We start from the raw sequence: 17,835 nt of genomic DNA, 5'->3' as shown, positions 1-17,835 counted from the left end.
GGCAGAACTCTTTGCACGAACCTTAAGTACAGGTGGCCATTCGCACGGCCATGTAGAAGATGTGGCCCACTGAGATTGTCGCCTAAATGTCGGCCCAGATATTCACACCAATGATGGTGTGACTCTGCTACAGCCTGAGAGTTTTCCTCATCCCGACCATGGCTATTCCTGCTGTTCGAAATACCGTCACGATCAAATGAGGCCTAGTCAGTAAACAGATCTGGTCGATCAATCCATTGTTGGAGCAACCATTGACACAATGCGACCCTTGGTGCAAAGTCAGTCACACGCATTGCATGGCCTCGTTGTGAGTGATATGAGTGTAATTGTTCTCGCCACACACTAGCATTTGCAGCGCCAATTTCACGTGCAATACGATGTGTACTTGTAGTGGGATCCGCTGCAACACGTTCCAGCGCCTCGTCTTCAAAATCGGCTGTGCGAGTGGCCCCCATGTTGCCAGGTCCCTCGTTTCTTCTTTCGAATGAATCAGTCTCCCGCATGCGTCGATCGAGAGAAATAAACACTCATCGCGACAGATGATGTCTGTAAGGAAGTCGTTCCCTTTACAGCCTTTCAGCAGCGAGAGTATCGCAACGTACTTCCCCATTCACAAGCTGCATGTCAGTGAGTCGTGCGAAACTGTACCGGTGCTGCTCCATCGTATTGTACTGTACGTCTCTGAATAGCGCTAAGTAATGAATGGGTCTGTCGTTGATTCATAGCACGTTCTGTCATGGGACAATGTAAATACGATACAACAGAGCCACCTTACGGACAAGTAAAGTAAACAAAACCTGCATCATGACTTCCTAGTATTCAGGCTCGTCCTCCTTGTTATCTTGCAGGGAATAAACAATGTACGTGTAACTAAACAGCACAGTACGTGTAAACTTGTACGCATGTTAGTTGCAAATAGGCTGGAAAATAGTAATGCTAGACAAAGCGGTACACAAGTTTACTTCCATGTCTCCTTAAGCTGGCTTCTGCGACTCCAGGTTCCCTACCTCAGATTGTTCAGTGGAGCATTCTCTGCGTTATGTTGCATTTTTGCACACTCGGAAACATCCTGTATGTACATAGAATACTTCTTATTAAACGTAATAAATTTACACGAGGTATTTAAACAGTCTGCCTTGACGCTTGATATATGCCCGATATCTTTGTAACAAAGAAAGCCGAACTCAGTCGGATATCTACGATTTTTCCCCTGTATTCTGTGGTGGTAATGGGAGTAATATTAATGAACACAACAGCTTCAACATGACCCTAAATACAACAATTAGGAATGTTAAATCAACTAAACGCCGTGTTCACGCAACAGTTCCTGTTCGACCTACACTGCATCTCCTGAAGTCGTCAGGTTAGTTGCAGTCCTGCAGTACCCACTAAACTTGGGACGCACAGACTGCGTGGTGTCCAGGCCCCAATGTTTCGTTGGTCTAAATTTGTTTTTTACTCATCTTTTCATTCATTCCCGGAAAGTAGAGGGCTGGCCTGTGTAGAACTTCATTCTTTCGAGAGTAAATTATTGTAGGTATACTTGTCAAATAAAGTGAATGTTTGTGAAACAAATGATGAGAAGTAATTACGTAATTATTTTTCCCCTTCTTTCGGCCCTTACGTAATCCCAGTGACGGATTTCCTGCCGAAGATGCTAACAAGTTTGTACACTTCTGCTCTGAATGATATGTGACTTTTGCCCACAACACGAGTACTGATTGAAGGTTTTTCATTGAAGCTCACTATTACAGCATCCGTTTTTCTCACGACACACTTTCTACGATAAGATTGTACAGGACGAAGACTCCCCATTTCTCAAAGACTTCGATAACTTACAGCTAAGGCACTGTGACGTGGCTGTCTCCTAGGCAATCGACTCTCGTAGGTGCGACGAACGTTTCTTCAGTTTACCCTCGCCTCACCACACAACCCCAACTCAGCCAGTGATCTCGAACAGTCTGTGCATGCTGGGCCCAGGATCTCTCGTGTCGACGACTGGTACGGCGCGCCAGTGAGTTAAGAGCGGAACAGCTACGACTTTACTGCGCTGTGTTGGGTGCCATGGGCAATGCGCCTCACTCGTGCATGTAAATTACAAATGACGAGATTAAGAAACATGCGTTCCCTTATTAAGAACAGAAAAGAATCCTTACGCGCGCACGCATTCATGTTTCTATGTGTGTGGGGAAGAACAGGGGGTGGGAATTTGCTTAAGCCTTCAGGCATGATTTTACGTGACTCACCGCGATTCCAATGGCAGTCAGTCAGTAAATCCCAGCTTAGCAGTATATTCAGCATCTTCAATTATTTGTTGTATTTGTTCTAAACTGTAAAATTTTCGACCTCTGCAGCTCACGCTAGTACGATGGAAGTTATTCCTTTTTCTAGTTAGGGTTTTCGTCATATTCCTTTCCTTGTCGATACTGCGGAGAACCGTAGTTCTACTACGGTAGGAAATCTTTAGCATGCTTCTGTAACATCACATGTCAAGTTTATCGACTCTCTTGTTTCCGATTTTCCCTCCGTACATACAGAGTTGTTTTCCAGACATGTATTCTCATAAATTACCGTCTTAAATTAAGACCTACGGCACTAGAAATCTTCTTTTGGCTAGGAATACTCTCTTTACCTAGGCTCGTCAGTTTCACGCCGTTTTCACTTCGTCCACCGTGTGTGTGGTCTACAGTGTGAGTCTCTTTAACGTTAAAAAAGCCCGGAAACGACATAGATGAAGCTCAGAGAAGTTATGTAATATAAGACACATGGCGTTGCAGATGTCGAAAAATACCCCCAAAGTGGATGAGAAACGTTGAACATGTGACGTCAGCAGATGACGTACTTCGCCACATGTGGAACGGTTGGGCTTGGGCTTGAAGGGACGGTTGAGCGATGTAATAGTTGCATTCGAGCAAACTGTGCAAATGTCGAACACTTTTGTAAATGTGATCTGTTGAAAACATAAACGTTACAGACTTATTGTCCCCAGTGTAACCAAGGAAAAGCTGTTCGCATTTTGTGTTTCTTTCCGTTTCTCCCTTTTTTCCTTTACATGCATTATGTAGTAAGGAAAAAATAGGTGATTTACTGGCAATGACACAATTCGGAAGCTTATACTCATTTACCTGTGACGCAGTATGGGAGATTTTTGTTGAAATGTACTTTGCAATAAACCAACGGAGACCGCGACATCGGTAAATAAAATAACAAATCATACTTCACTGGAGAACACATCACTGTCCAACTCGATGAAAAAAATACTGCCAGCCAGTCGCAAGACTCGAACTCTAAGCACCATGCGCTAAAGTCGCACACTGGGACCCGCAGCAACAGCTTGGGTTGAGACGATACGGTGCGACGGATCGACAGGCTCAAACGCTGCACGTGTGGCAATGTACGTAATCTGCTGACGTCACACAGTCAACATTTCTAATCCATTTAAAGGGTATCTTCTGCGGCTCCGTGTGTCTCATATAAAATTACTTGTCTCGCCGTTATCTACGTCGCTTCAGAGGTTTCGAAACGTAAATAAGAAACCAACTGGACCAGTGTGTCAAAGTTTGTAGGTAAGGTCGTAAAGCGCTGCGTGAGTTATGATCAGGAACTGCGTACGGTCTATTATATCTCTTAAAAAAATAATGTAACTATTTAGTTAGAGGAAACACTCTCCTAGTAAATTTGTTTGTCCTTTGATTTATCGTTATCTGTTACTGGTTTTTCGTGAAGTTAGTTTTTACGTTTAGCTTTCAAAAAACGTAGGTTGCCAATTACGTATTATATCTGGTTTTATCGAGCGCCAGGCGCACTACAAATTACTGTTAATGCAATAGCGTAGTATTACTCAGCTCCAGTTCACTGATCTGAAATTATTACTATCACAGAAAATAGACAAGTTTTAATAACATTTTTTCACTGGATTCCTTCAATTAATCTCACTGAATATTTTTACATAATTTCTTCCGCTCCGGCTATCAGACATTGTGCTTAAAAACTATTTTTAAATGTACCGCGTATTGGCGGCTAATTGTTAACAGTCAGAGATCACTGTTACTCGCTCCGCAGCAGCTGGAAACATGCTAAATAATTTTCATTAAATATTCTTTTCATAAGATAAATGTGGCGGAGGTTCTTGAAATAACACATGGAACCGCTCCGGTCGCAGGTTCGAATCCTGCCTCGGGCATGGATGTGTGTAATGTCCTTAGGTTAGTTAGGTTTAATTAATTCTAAGTTCTAGGCGACTGATGACCTCAGAAGTTAAGTCGCATAGTGCTCAGAGCCATTTGAACCATTTAACACACGGAGATCACTTTATACTAATATATTCTTACTAGGACACAGTTTACACCATTAAATATTTGCAATTACGCTACGACAGAAACAAATGCTAGCGCAGCACAATAGCTTGCTTACCTTATTCCAGCTAACACCAGAACGAACAGAGCAAAACAGACTAGACAGAAGAATGAGCATTGCATTATGTTTTATACTCTTACAAAGATGATAATACTTCTTTTAATTACTTACACATTATAATCTCGTACAATAAAAATGTCTTTTCTGCATCTGTCGATCTATATTGTATATTTTTACAGTTAGTGTTATTACCTTTCGCAAATAATTCGATGTTTGCAGTTCATTTTGAGTCACATACAGTCATTTTTATTTATGTTTCACCTCGATAATGGTGAATATTGCAAAAGGGACACTTCACGTCTTTGTGTCGTCCTTGTTGTTCCAGTCTGGCGATTTAATTGTTTTCTATCACAGCAAATCTGACTTCCGTGTCGAGTGCCTCCGTATAATAATCGCCTTTGAGCGACCTCGACTACAAGAAGAGGCATGTGCTGTACAGTATGTACGTAAATTTTACTGTATGCGTAAAGGTAAATTGAATCGAGTAAGTAGTTCCTTTGCCAGTATGTAGGGACAGGAGACAAATCATGTCGAAGGAAACAAGTCCGGAGACGCTCCGCTAGGTGTGCTCGTGGGCCCAGCCGCGACGTATTTAGGAACGCCTAGGACCGGTACGGCGGCAGCGCGTGACGTCACGAAGTGTGGCCCAGATGGCTTCGTGACGCGCAGGCCTTGCTCCACGTCACACAGCGGCAGTGCAGCTCCCGCATCAACTGTAACCACCGCCGACCCTACTACTTTACTATACGAGAATGTGTTGGCGGCGCTCTCACCTCACTATTATCACACCTTTTTCTCCCGGCACACGAAACGCCCAACTCGAACAGTTGCGCCTATACATCGCGGGATAACAAGAACCGCAAGTAAAAGAAATGCATGTATCATGAATACGGTCACAAGTAATCAACATTGCGCATTTCCGGTACAAAACGCAGCCACGAGTTCTAATCCCGTCTGGTTAGTGGGTGGGGGTTTTAAGCTTGCCGTTACTGTGTGTTAGGGCGTGTCCATTCCAAAGGATAAATAAAAATTTTGGAAATAATGAGAACCTATATGTGAGCCATAACACGTTGTCTGTGTGCAGCAGTCAACGTGTTAATGAAGGTCTTAGCTTACAAGTTCGAATCCTGCCTCGGGCATGGATGTGTGTGATGTCCTTAGATTAGTTAGGTTTAAGTAGTTCAAAGTCTAGGGGACTGAAGACAGATGCTTAGTCCCATAGTGCTTAGAGCCATTTGAACCATTTTCTTAGCTTACGACATGGCAAACATGGCTGTTACCAGAAAATCATTCTGATATAAGACGAAATTTTTTCGCATTCTTATACAGGGTGTTACAAAACGGTACGGCCAAACTTTCAGGAAACATTCCTCACACACAAAGAAAGAAAATATGTTATGTGGACATGTGTCCGGAAACGCTTACTTTCCATGTTAGAGCTCATTTTATTACTTCTCTTCAAATCACATTAATCATGGAATGGAAACACACAGTAACAGAACGTACCAGCGTGACTTCAAACACTTTGTTACAGGAAATGTTCAAAATGTCCTCCGTTAGCGAGGATACATGCATCCACCCTCCGTCGCACGGAATCCCTGATCCGCTGATGCAGCCCTGGAGAATGGCGTATTGTATCACAGCCGTCCACAATATGAGCACGAAGAGTCTCTACATTTGGTACCGGGGTTGCGTAGACAAGAGCTTTCAAATGCCCCCATAAACGAAAGTCAATAGGGTTGAGGTCAGGAGAGCGTGGAGGCCATGGAATTGGTCCGCCTCTACCAATCCATCGGTCACCGAATCTGTTGTTGAGAAGCGTACGAACTCTTCGACTGAAATGTGCAGGAGCTCCATCGTGCATGAGCCACATGTTGTGTCGTACTTGTAAAGGCACATGTTCTAGCAGCACAGGTAGAGTATCCCGTATGAAATCATGGCGGTGAATCGAGGAAGTATAGTAAATACTGACGAAACTAAAATGAGCTCTAACATGGAAATTAAGCGTTTCCGGACACATGTCCACATAACATCTTTTCTTTATTTCTGTGTGAGGAATGTTTCCTGAATGTTTGGCCGTACCTTTTTGTAACACCCTGTATAGTTCATTTTATGAAACAAAAATTTAAATAGAGGCCTCACTGCAAACCGAAATGGTAATAACTAGAAAAGGAGTAACAACTGCCAGACGGAAGTGGACAATTAGAGCAATGCATTGATTTATTTGTTCTTTATTAGTGTTCGGTTGCTCGATCAACCAACCATTTACAGAAAATAATCACTGGACGTGACAAATTTATTTAAGATACTAAAGAGATCATGTAATAATGATGATGATGGCGTGTGACGAGGGCCTCCCGTCGGGTAGACAGATCGCCTGGTGCAAGTCTTTCGATTTGACGCCACTTCGGCGACTTGCGCGTCGATGGGGATGAAATGATGATGATTAGGACAACACAATACCCAGTCCGACCCAGCCGGGAATCGAACCCGGGCCCTTAGGATTGACAGTCCGTCGCGCTGACCACTCAGCTTCCGGGGGCGGACATGTAATAATAATGACCATTTACATTCGAGTCCTATAGTAGTAAGGGAATAATTATAACTGTGGGTAGTGTATCACATCTTAGCCACTAGAATCATTATTTTCGCAAAGGAGACGAGTTGCATTATTTTGCTTCGTATGTGTCCAGACGCTGTTAATAAACACGCACTAAATACCTGGTGATCAAAAAATCAGTATAAATTTGAAAACTTAATAAACCACGGAATAATGTAGATAGAGAGGTAAAAATTGACACATGCTTGGAATGACATGGGGTTTTATTAGAACCAAAAAAACACCCCGTATTGCTAGACGCGTGAAAGATCTCCTACGCGCGTCGTTTGGTGGTGATCGTGTGCTCAGCCGCCACTTTCGTCATGCTTGGCCTCCCAGGTCCCCATGCTTCAGTTCGTGCGATTATTGGCTTTGGGGTTACCTGAAGTCGCAAGTGTAACATGATCGAGCGACATCTCTAGGGATGCTGAAAGACAACATTCGACGCCAATGCCTCACCATTGCTCCGGACATGCTTTACAGTGCTGTTCACAACATTATTCCTCGAGTACAGCTATTGTTGAGGAATGATGGTGGACATATTGAGCATTTCCTGTAAAGAACATCATCTCTGCTTTGTCTTACTTTGTTATGCTAATTATTGCTATTCTGATGAGATGATCTGTCGGACTTTTTTTAACGTTTGTATTTTTTTTTTGTTCTAATAAAATACCATGTCATTCCAAGCATGTGTGTCAATTTGTACCTCTCTATCTACATTATTCCTTGATTTATTCAGTTTTCAAATTTATACTGACTTTTTGATCACCCGGTGTATACAGTATCCGAAGAAAAGTATTGGGATGCCTACTAATGGACGTTATTATGGAGTACCTCCACCATTCGCCGTTATGACCGTTTGAACTTGGCTGGGGTACTTTCATTGTGGTGTCTGAACGTCTGTGGAGGAATGCAGACCATTATTAGTCAAGAACCGAAACCAGAGAAGCCGGTGGTGCTGAACGTTGGCGGAAGTTCTAACTTACTTCCACTGTGTTCCATAGGATACAGATAAGGACCCTAGGCACGCCATCCATTTCAGTAATATTATTGTCCACACACAACTGCCTCACACAGGCTGCTTTACAACAGCGTGCAGTTCCGTGCTCGTACTAACAGTCATCGTCTCCCAACAATCCCTCTGCTGTTAGTAAACGAGGCTGTAAATTGTGTTTATGGCCTTCTGTTTGTAGCAATTTCTTAAAAACACTAAGAGGATCGCACCTTAACTACGAAAAACACATCCATACTGTAACACCACCCTCTCCGTAATACACTGTGGGCACTACGCACGATGCCAGGTAACGCTCTACAAGCATTCGCCAACCCAAATCCTTCCATCGGATTGCCACAGGCTACAGCGTGACTTATCATTCCAGATCATTCGTTTCCAGTCATCCGCTGTCCAGTGGCGCCGCTCTTTGCGTCACCTCAAACGTCGCTTCATAAATGTGCGACTTATTAGGAGCCCCATTGTTTTCAACTGTTACGCATACTCATTGTGCTAGCTGGGCTGCTGTTAGCACTCCGGAAGTCACGAGTGATTACTTCCGCTGATTACATGCTATTTTTTACAACCACTCACAGCAATACTCGAGGTTTGCTATCCGTCAGTACATGAGATCCACGTGGTCGCGGTGTAGCTGTGATTGTTCCTTCGCGTTTCCACTTCACAGTCACATCACCATCGGCTTGGGCAGCTTTAGAAGGTTTGAAAGGTCGCTGATGGATTTGTTACTCAGGTGACATCCAGTGACTAGTCCACTTTTGAACTGGGTGAACTTTCCTAACCGCCCCATTCTGCTATTACTACTCCTCTACTGAGAGTGGCGTCCGGATACTTTTGATCAGACAGTGCACATAACTTTTAGTTGTAGATAAATGGTATGTTATGGTGGAATAGTCGCATTCATGAAGTGAAGGGATCTCTGTGATAGGAATTCAAATAAATCCGTAACTTGCGACTGTGCGATAAGGCTGGGGTGGTAGTTCTTCTACAGTCATTTTTTATCAAAATGGGGAATGACTCTATGCTTACGATTACCGCATGTCCATCAATAGATTTTCTGCTTAATTATACAGAATATTAGACGTACGGTGCCGGCGCTGTCATCTGCGCTGTGCGAGAATCAAAATGTGTTATGCAGGCACCTAACACTACTTAACGCTTAGGCCGGTTGCACGGACCACGTGGCAGGTCTCTATCAGAGAGAAAAAAATACAAAACGAACTGAGACCGGCCCTGGAACAAAGATCGAGGAAATAGTTGCACTATTTGGCGCCTCATTATGATTTTGCGCTCAGCTATACAACTGGCACAGCAAAGTAATGGAACGGTAGTGCATCAACTGACCAATTTTGATACTGTTTCCCGACTTCACTACTGCGAGTGCCTGTTGCAGTCTGTGCGCTATTGGGCGGGGTGGGGGGGGGGGGGGGGGGAGGTACGAAGGTTGATCATGCACTGCACTTTTTCTGTCATGAAGCTTGGCTCTGTTCTGGAAATTCTCTTCGGTTACATCAAGAATTTCTGCGTGATATGAAAACAGAAATTTGGTGAGCAGTCGGTGCAACACAAGTTATTGTGCCGATAATTTTCCGCAAAGCCGTAACTTCCGTTAAGTATGTGAAAAGTATACTGCAGTTCATTTTCTTAGAACTAACAGTTCGAAAATTTTTATTTGTTATTTTTTCTGTATTCTGCGGTATTGCGCAGTATTTTTTATGTTGAGTAAAGTATAATACTTTTTTCAAACGCGATGAATTTCACCTATCCGACGTAATAATTATTTAACGGTTGAACAATACTCAGACCAATACGCTTTTTTGATATACTATTTGTCTCTGTATTAGTGTACTACTGTATATCCCGTGGAAATATTCAGTTTGATTGCAACTGGAAGAGGTAAGAGTTGCATGAGCCGGGCTGTCAGTTTCATGTAGCAATCGTTGGACAAGGGGCTCATAGTGTGGTATCAGTGACTGATCTCGTTAGTCACTGTCGCTGGTCCATTATTCAGTAGTATCAGATTTTTGACATTTGTTGCTCCTAATATTTCCGTTCCATGTATGTAGTCCGTTATACACCCGCATGCATGTTGTTGCGAATTGATGTCTCCACATTGTAATAATGGAAGTGGCAACTTGTTTGAAGATATAACAAAAAAAGATGTTTTTATTTATGCACAAGGTGGTTTTCGCAGTGCCGATTTTTTCCTGATTTTGTTAGTATAATTATTCTTCCGCCCCACCGATGAAGTTTGTTGGCAGACTTCGTGAAATAGCGGACGTGTCTACCATAAGAGAGAGTTCTCCTCTTTAGCGAAAATTCAACTGAGATTTCAACCAACTTAGGTGAGCGTGTGAGTGTCATTCCACGTTCACTTTGTTTTGGAAACTATAAAACTCTACTCGGAGATTAGTTATATTTCCTAACGTCAACTTTATACGTCATGCCTTAATATCAACTCCAAGTTCTGTTTGTTCCACTGTTGTTGCGATTGTATTAGGTTGATGCAAAAGTTCGTAACGTTTTTGTTTTGCTGTTGGTATTCCGGTTGCTATGGATGTATGTGGGGATAGTTATTTTTTATTTGTAATTGACTGTTGCTATTTGAGTTTACATATTGTCGTTTTGTCACTTTGAGGTTGTGAGTGGGGCTGTGGCCGCTAGGAAACGGGATGCCAAGTGGAGAAATCGGAACATTTCGGAGACACTTTCCTATTTGACTTCAATAGAGGGATAACAGCAGCGGAGGCAGCCAGAAACGTTTGCGCTGTGTATGGAGACAATGCGACGCCAAGAGAATGGTTTTCTCGTTTTACCGAGAATCGTTTTGACATTAGTGACTCTCCACTTTCAGGAAGACTTTCGGAGTTCGATGAAGATCGATTAAAGGCAATAATCCACAGTACTCGACGTCAGTGTACTCGAAAGCTGACAGATGTGATGAATTGTGCTCATCCACCATCGTGCGACATTTGTATGTAGTGTGAAAGGTTCAAAAATCTGGTGTATGGGTATCGGATGCTCTAATCCAAAATCACAAATATCAGCGGTTGGCCGCTTGTGCATCTCTGCTTGCTCCTCATCAATTGGTTCGTGAATAACACCGACCGTTCCTATCCTGCATGGTTACGGGTGAAAATAAATTATGTCTTCATGCTAACATATGGAAAAGAAAGGAATAGTTGAGCCCAAACAAAGCAGCAAGTCTCCGTACAAAGACCTGCACGCATCCACAATAGATAATGTTATGTAACTGGTGCGACAGCGACCCTGTGGTGTACTGTAAGAATTGCTTCCCCGAGGTGTAACCATCATCTCGGACCTTTATTGTAAACAACTCAGACGTCTTGCAGATGCAATCCAAGAACAGCGACCAGGAAGACTGTGTGAAGTGGTGCTGTTGTACGATGACGCCCGCTAGACTGAGACGCCTCCTAGACTGAGAAACCATTTTACAGAAATTGGGTTGGGAAGTCATTCCGTACCCACTTTATTCGCATGATCTTGCGCCTTCAGATTTTCACCTGTTCCGCTCTCTATCGAACAACCATCAAGGAGCTTCCTTTCGGGATGAAAATGCGCTCCGAACTTGGTTCGCTTAGTTCTTCGGTTCAAAACCACGTTATTTTTTCTGTCTCCGACTCAAAAAGTTACCCCAGTGTTGGGAGACTATTGTAAATCGTGAAGGAGAATGTATCATTGATGACTAAAGTCTCTGTTATGTATATCTGTTGTGTTTATTAAACTTATGCGAAAACGCTACGAACTTATGCACGAACCGAATAGTTACGACCTGCTTGATGACTGTTACGTGACGCAGATTGGTGTGTATGGTTGGTTATCTTTTGGGGTTTGAGAGTGACAAGGTTTGATTCTTATTGTACGATGTACTACTACCATAGAACACGTTGGCGAAGTTCTACAGATATATAGCATAGCCTTTTCTTCTATTTCCTTACCTTTATCCCGTACCTTCACGGGGTCAGATTTGACGATGTTAGTGCTAGTGAATGGCCGGATGCCCTTCGTGTCACCAACCCTTGCCGCCCCCCCCCTCCCCCCTCATTTCCCCGTAATGTGTGTAGCCTAGTTGTCTGCGCCTAGCGTTATTCGTGTGAAAATGTGCGAACGTTTTCTAAATGTTTGCCATTCGTGTAATTGAGACGGGTCCTGCGCACATATTCGGTTGGGAAACCACCTAAAAACACATCCAGGCTGACCGGCACACCGACCATCATCGTTAATCTGGCAGTCGGATTCGATTTAACAGCTTTACATTTGAATGATCTAACAGCTTTTCTTTGTTACGGATTGTACTACCTCAACGCAGTGCTGAAATTGATGTAATTTTATTTCTGTTGTATTCTACACCATCGATACGTCACAGTTTGAGGTGGGAGGAAGATTGGATGAGCAGAAGCTCTTTTTTGCGGTCGATGTATTCATCTAACCTTCTGTAAAAGATAAATGTTTTCGCGGAGTTAGCTCTTTTTTTCTAGTGGTGAATACAGTTATGTGGAGCCGGCCGTTGGTGGCCGAGCGGTTCTAGGCGCTTCAGTCTGGAACCGCGCGACCGCTACGGTCGCAGGTTCGAGTCCTCCCTCGGGCATGGCTGTGTGTGTTTGTCCTTAGGATAATTAAGGTTAAGTAGTGTGTAAGCTTAGGGACTGATGACCTTAGCAGTTAGGTCCCATAGGATTTCACACACATTTGAACATTTTTGAACAGAAATATTAAGCCACGCTGCCTCTATAGATTTCCATAACTGCGAAAGTGTTGCCGGTGCAGGATATTGTGCACGAACTGACCTCTCCCAATTATGTCCCAATAAATATTCGATGGGATTCATCTCGGGCGATCTGGATGGCCAAATCATCCGCTCGAATTGTCCAGAAATCGCGAAGATTGTGTCGCGGTGACATGGCGCGTTGTCATCCATAAAGTCCATCGTTGTTTGGGAAGATGAAGTCCGTGAATGGCTGCAAATGATCTCCAAGTAGCCGAACATAACCATTTCCCGTCAATGATTGATTCAGTTGGATCAAAAGACCCAGTCCATTCCATGAAAACAGCCCACACCATTATGCAGCCACCACCAGTTTGCACAGTGCTTTGTTGACAACTTGTGTCCACAGGTTCGCGTGGTCTGCGCCACATTCGAACTCTACCACCAACTCTTACAACTCAAGAGCCACGGTCTTACTGTCATCTAGGTTCCAACCGATATGGTCACGAGCCCCGGAGAAGCGTTGCGGGAAATGTTGCGCTGTTAGCAAAGGCACTAGCGTCGTTTGTCTGCTGCCATTGCTGATGACCGCCACATTTCGCCACACTGTCCTAACGCATACGCTCGTCGTACGTCCCACATTGATTTCTGCGGCTGTTTCACGCAGTTTTGCTTGTCTGTTAGCACTGACAACTCTCTGCAAAAGCCGCTGCTTTCGGTCGTTAAGTGAACGTGAATACCGTCGACCACTACGTTTCCCGAGGTGAGAGGTAATGCCGGAAATTCGGTATTCTCGGCACATTCTTGACACTGTCCTGTGCCTACCTCCAACTACCATTCCGTGTTCAGAGTCTGTTAATTCCTGTCGTGCGGCCGTAATCACGTCGGAAACCTTTTCACACGAATCACCTCAGTACAAATGACAGCTCGGCCAATGCACTGTCCTTTTATACCTTGTGTACGCGATACTACTGCCTTCTGTATATGTGCCTGTCGCTGTCCCATAACTTTTGTCACCTCAGTGCATGTTCGGGACACGAGCAGTCTGTAGCCAGAAGTGCTTGCCGCAAGTGCAAAAAAGTCAGAGACCGCTTTGCACTGGTGTACGCCGCATTTGTAGTGTTAGTCCTCGCGAAATTCCCTGCTTATGTGACCAAATCTTATACAAGTATAACTCTTTATTACTGACTGAACGAAAGGTTCTAATTCTGTGAATTCCCTGCCCGGCAAACGTCAACATACGGCTAGGAATTGTCGATAACATTCCTTTCATTATTTGCAACGACGATGTTGTTCGTCGTTCTCGAATTTACGACCTTAACAGAAATATAATGACCATTTAACGGATCCTACACTGTTATGTTGTCATGTGGACATCTTATAATTCCTTATTTAAACACGAAATACGAGGGTTGGAACTTTAATAGTGGCTACTATTTATTTACAGCTCGTACGAAATAGATACGTGTTACAAAGTTTTACTGACCTTCAAAGTAGTCACCAGCATTGTGTATAACCCGTTGCCAGCGATGTGGAAGTCGTAGGATACTCTTAGCAGTGCTAGTTGTGTTGACAGTTCGAGCGGCGCGGTCTATTGCCCGACGAATTTGTAGCAGTTCTGAAGCGAATGCCATGAAGTGTTTCCTTCAGTTTAGAAATCGAGTTGAACTCACGAGGGCTTAAATCAGGTGCGGCTGGTCCCGGCGGAGGTTCGAGTCCTCCCTCGGCCATGGGTGTGTGTGTGTTTGTCCTTAGGATAATTTAGGTTAAGTAGTGTGTAAGCTTAGGGACTGATGACATTAGCAGTTAGGTTCCATAAGATTTCACACACTTTTGACATTTTGGCTTAAATCAGGGGAGTGCAGTAGGTGGTATAGCACTCAGCAGCCCCATTAGTCAAACAAATCAGTAACAGCTTGCACTTACGTTCTTGAGCTTTGTCCTACAAAACGATGGTCAGATCATGCATAGAGTGTAATCACTTCTGTCTCTATGCTGTTCATTTTTGGAATTCAACCTACGACCAGAAATTTTTCTGCAAGAAGACTTTAAAATCAATTTCTTTTGTTTGTTTCTTGAAACAACTTTATATTTTTGTGGATACAAATTGTACACTGGTTTTGTATCTACTTTGTCGCCCGTTTTTGATTCATTAATTCCTTGTGTAATGTAAATAATTCGAAAGATGTGTTGATAATGGTTAAGCTTCGCATCAGCTTTCGTTCAACATTGTAATTTATTGTATTGCTGTGGAGTAAAAGAGTTCTAGTTGAAAGTGGAAAATGCGTGTCTCATTGGTAAAACACAAGACTGCTAATTCAGAGGTCTCGGATTCGATCGCCGGTAACGCCGAGGATTTTTTTATCTATCACTTATCACTTCTGGCACTGTTTGTTAATGTGGAAAAGGCCACGTTCCCCCGTGGTTAGTAAGCTACGTGAAACTGTACGTGTCCCTAACGTAGGTCAGAGGAAGGCAGTGTCATACCATCTCCAACAGGGCAACACTAAGTGCTTAGTACAACAGTATGGTGTTTAAACCAATTTTCGGGCTAATGATGGCTTTATTTTGTATAGTTTCTTTTGAAAAAATATCAAGTATATACATGTTTTGTAAGTTATTAAAAACCAGCGCTTGTCCGTTCAAGGTGTTGAATAAAACGTATTATTTTTTAAATACAGTAAATTGACGGTAGTCTTTGTAAAAACGGAGCATTTCGCTTTATTGAAGGTACAGGGAATGAACGGTAGGTGAGGAGAATTATTGGAGAAAGAATGTTCTGGAAACAATGTGACTGAAGTCTTGGGATCAAGGGCGCCAATCCAAGTTCCAAGCGTGTGGAAGAGGAACGAGTGGAGAGGTGGTTGAGGGGGGGGGGGGCGGCAAAGATGAGTACTGATAAGGAGAATAGTAGTAGTAGTAGTAGTAGTAGTAGTAGTAGTAGTATTAGTAATCATCCCCTCTAGCTGGAAGGACGGATGGATCTCTGCGCGAATTTCATAGTCATATGGGGAGGAGGGGGCAGAGCGTTTAACGTTTCGTTGGAAAGGATGTGGAGTGTGCAGCAGTAAGGTCAAGGAAATGTGTTGATACTAGCGCGTCAGGAAACCCTGGTTTACCTTCTTTCGAATATGCACTAATAGCCATAAAAGTTGCTACACCACCAAGATGACGTGCTACAGACGCGAAATTTAATCGACAGGAAGAAATGCTATCATATGCAAATGATTAGCTTTCCAGAGCATTCACATAAGGTTGGCGCCGGTGGCGACACATACAACGGGCTGACATGAGAAAAGTTTCCAACCGATTTCTCATACACAAACAGCAGTTGACCGGCGTTGCCTGGTGAAACGTTGTTGTGATGCCTCGTGTAAGGAGGAGAAATGCGTACCATCACGTTTCCGACTTTGATAAAGGTCGGATTGCAGCCTATCGCGATTGCGGTTTATAGTATCGCGACATTGCTGCTCGCGTTAGTCGAGATCCAATGACTGTTAGCAGAGTATGGAATCGGTGGGTTCAGGAGGGTAATACGGAACGGCGTGCTGGATCCCAACGGCCTCGTATGACTAGAAGTCGAGATGACAGGCATCTTATCCGCATGGCTGTAACGGATCGTGCAGCAATGTCTCGATCCCTGAGTCAACAGATGGGGACGTTTGCGAGACAACCACCATCTGCAAGAACAGTTCGACGACGTTTGCACCAGCATGGACTCGGAGACCATGGCGGCGGTTATCCTTGACGCTGCATCACAGACAGGCGCGCCTGCGATGGTGTACTCAACGACGAACCTGGGTGCACGAATGGCAAAAGGTCATTTTGTCGGATGAATCCAGGTTCTGCTTACAGTATCATGACGGTCGCATCCGCATTTGGCGACATCGCGGTGAACTCACATTCGAAGCGTGTATTCGTCGTCACCATACTGCCCCATCACCCGGCGTGATGGTATCGGGTTCCCTTGGTTACACGTCTCGGTCACCTCTTGTTCGCATTGACGGCACTTTGAACAGTGGACGTTACATTTCAGATGTGTTACGACCCGTGGCTCTACTCTTCATTTGATCCCTGCGAAACCCTACATTTCAGCAGGATAATGCACGACCGCATGTTGCAGGTCCTGTACGGGCCATTCTGGATACATAAAATGTTCGACTGCTGCCCTGGCCAGCATATTTCCATATCTCTCACCAATTGAAAACGTCTAGTCAATGGTGGCCGAGCAACTGGCTCGTCACAATACGCGTCACTACTCTTGATGAACTGTGGTATCGTGTTGAAGCTGCATGGGCAGCTGTAGCTGTACACGCCATCCAAGCTCCGTTTGACTCAATGCCCAGGCGTATCAAGGCCGTTATTACGCCAGAGGTGGTTGTTCTCGGTACTGATTTCTCAGGATCTATACACCCAAATTGCGTGAAAATGTAATCACATGTCAGTTCTAGTATAATACATTTGTGCAATTAATACCCGTTTATCATCTGCATTTCTTCTTGGTGTAGCAGTTTTAATGGCGAGTAGTGTATGTGGCCGGATTTCCGATCGGACTCGAGTCCATCCCTATAAGCCCTGTACTGCGTTTATTGTCTTTGGAATCTGTCTTCTCCTCGGTAGGAGAGATGCAATGTTAGAAACCAGCGCTAGTCTGAGGCTGTCGTAGTGAATGGAAAAGCGACGTAGGGATGGGGGGCAGGGCGCGCGCCGGGATGAATGGCACCGCACCGCACCGCGCCTCGCCCCGCACCAAACCGCTGCGCTGCATACCGGCCGCTGCGGCGTGACGCACCCACGCGGGCCGCTCCCAGCCCGGCTGTGAGTGACGTCACGGTCGCGAGCTGCCGCCACGGCGCGCAGTGGGTATATTCTCCGCGGTCCAGAAAGGCGTGCCACTGCCGGCCGGCGAAAACGCACCATGGACGGTAAGTCGCAGCGCACCTGCCAGCGCGCCTGCCGCACTCGGGTTTTCTGTCGCATTTCGTAGGCGCATCAGAAATTAAGTACGGCGACGATGGTTCATTGGAATGTAATTTTTCCACGTGGTGCTATCTAAGTTTGTGAAAAGCTGAAATTCTGTCAGAG

General features: G+C 44.3%; 1 protein-coding gene across 3 annotated transcripts in view; it reads left to right on the top strand.

The window, feature by feature from the left end:
• LOC126189262 (leupaxin) overlaps positions 1-17,835 on the top strand; it is a 475,608-nt gene that overhangs the window by 161,971 nt on the left and 295,802 nt on the right. Inside the window, exon 1 of one of the 3 annotated variants that reach the window (XM_049930931.1) lies at positions 17,654-17,675. The exons of the other annotated variants lie outside the window; for them this stretch is intronic. Coding sequence (XP_049786888.1) covers positions 17,669-17,675 — 7 coding nt within the window. The 5' untranslated portion in view covers positions 17,654-17,668. Of the gene's footprint in view, positions 1-17,653; positions 17,676-17,835 lie in introns of those variants that run through there. 3 annotated transcript variants of the gene reach the window in all.

This window comes from Schistocerca cancellata, chromosome 1, assembly GCF_023864275.1.
Source record: "Schistocerca cancellata isolate TAMUIC-IGC-003103 chromosome 1, iqSchCanc2.1, whole genome shotgun sequence".
Lineage (NCBI taxonomy): Eukaryota > Metazoa > Arthropoda > Insecta > Orthoptera > Acrididae > Schistocerca > Schistocerca cancellata.
Note: the sequence above shows the minus strand (reverse complement) of the source record. Positions and strands in the feature narration are given on the sequence as shown.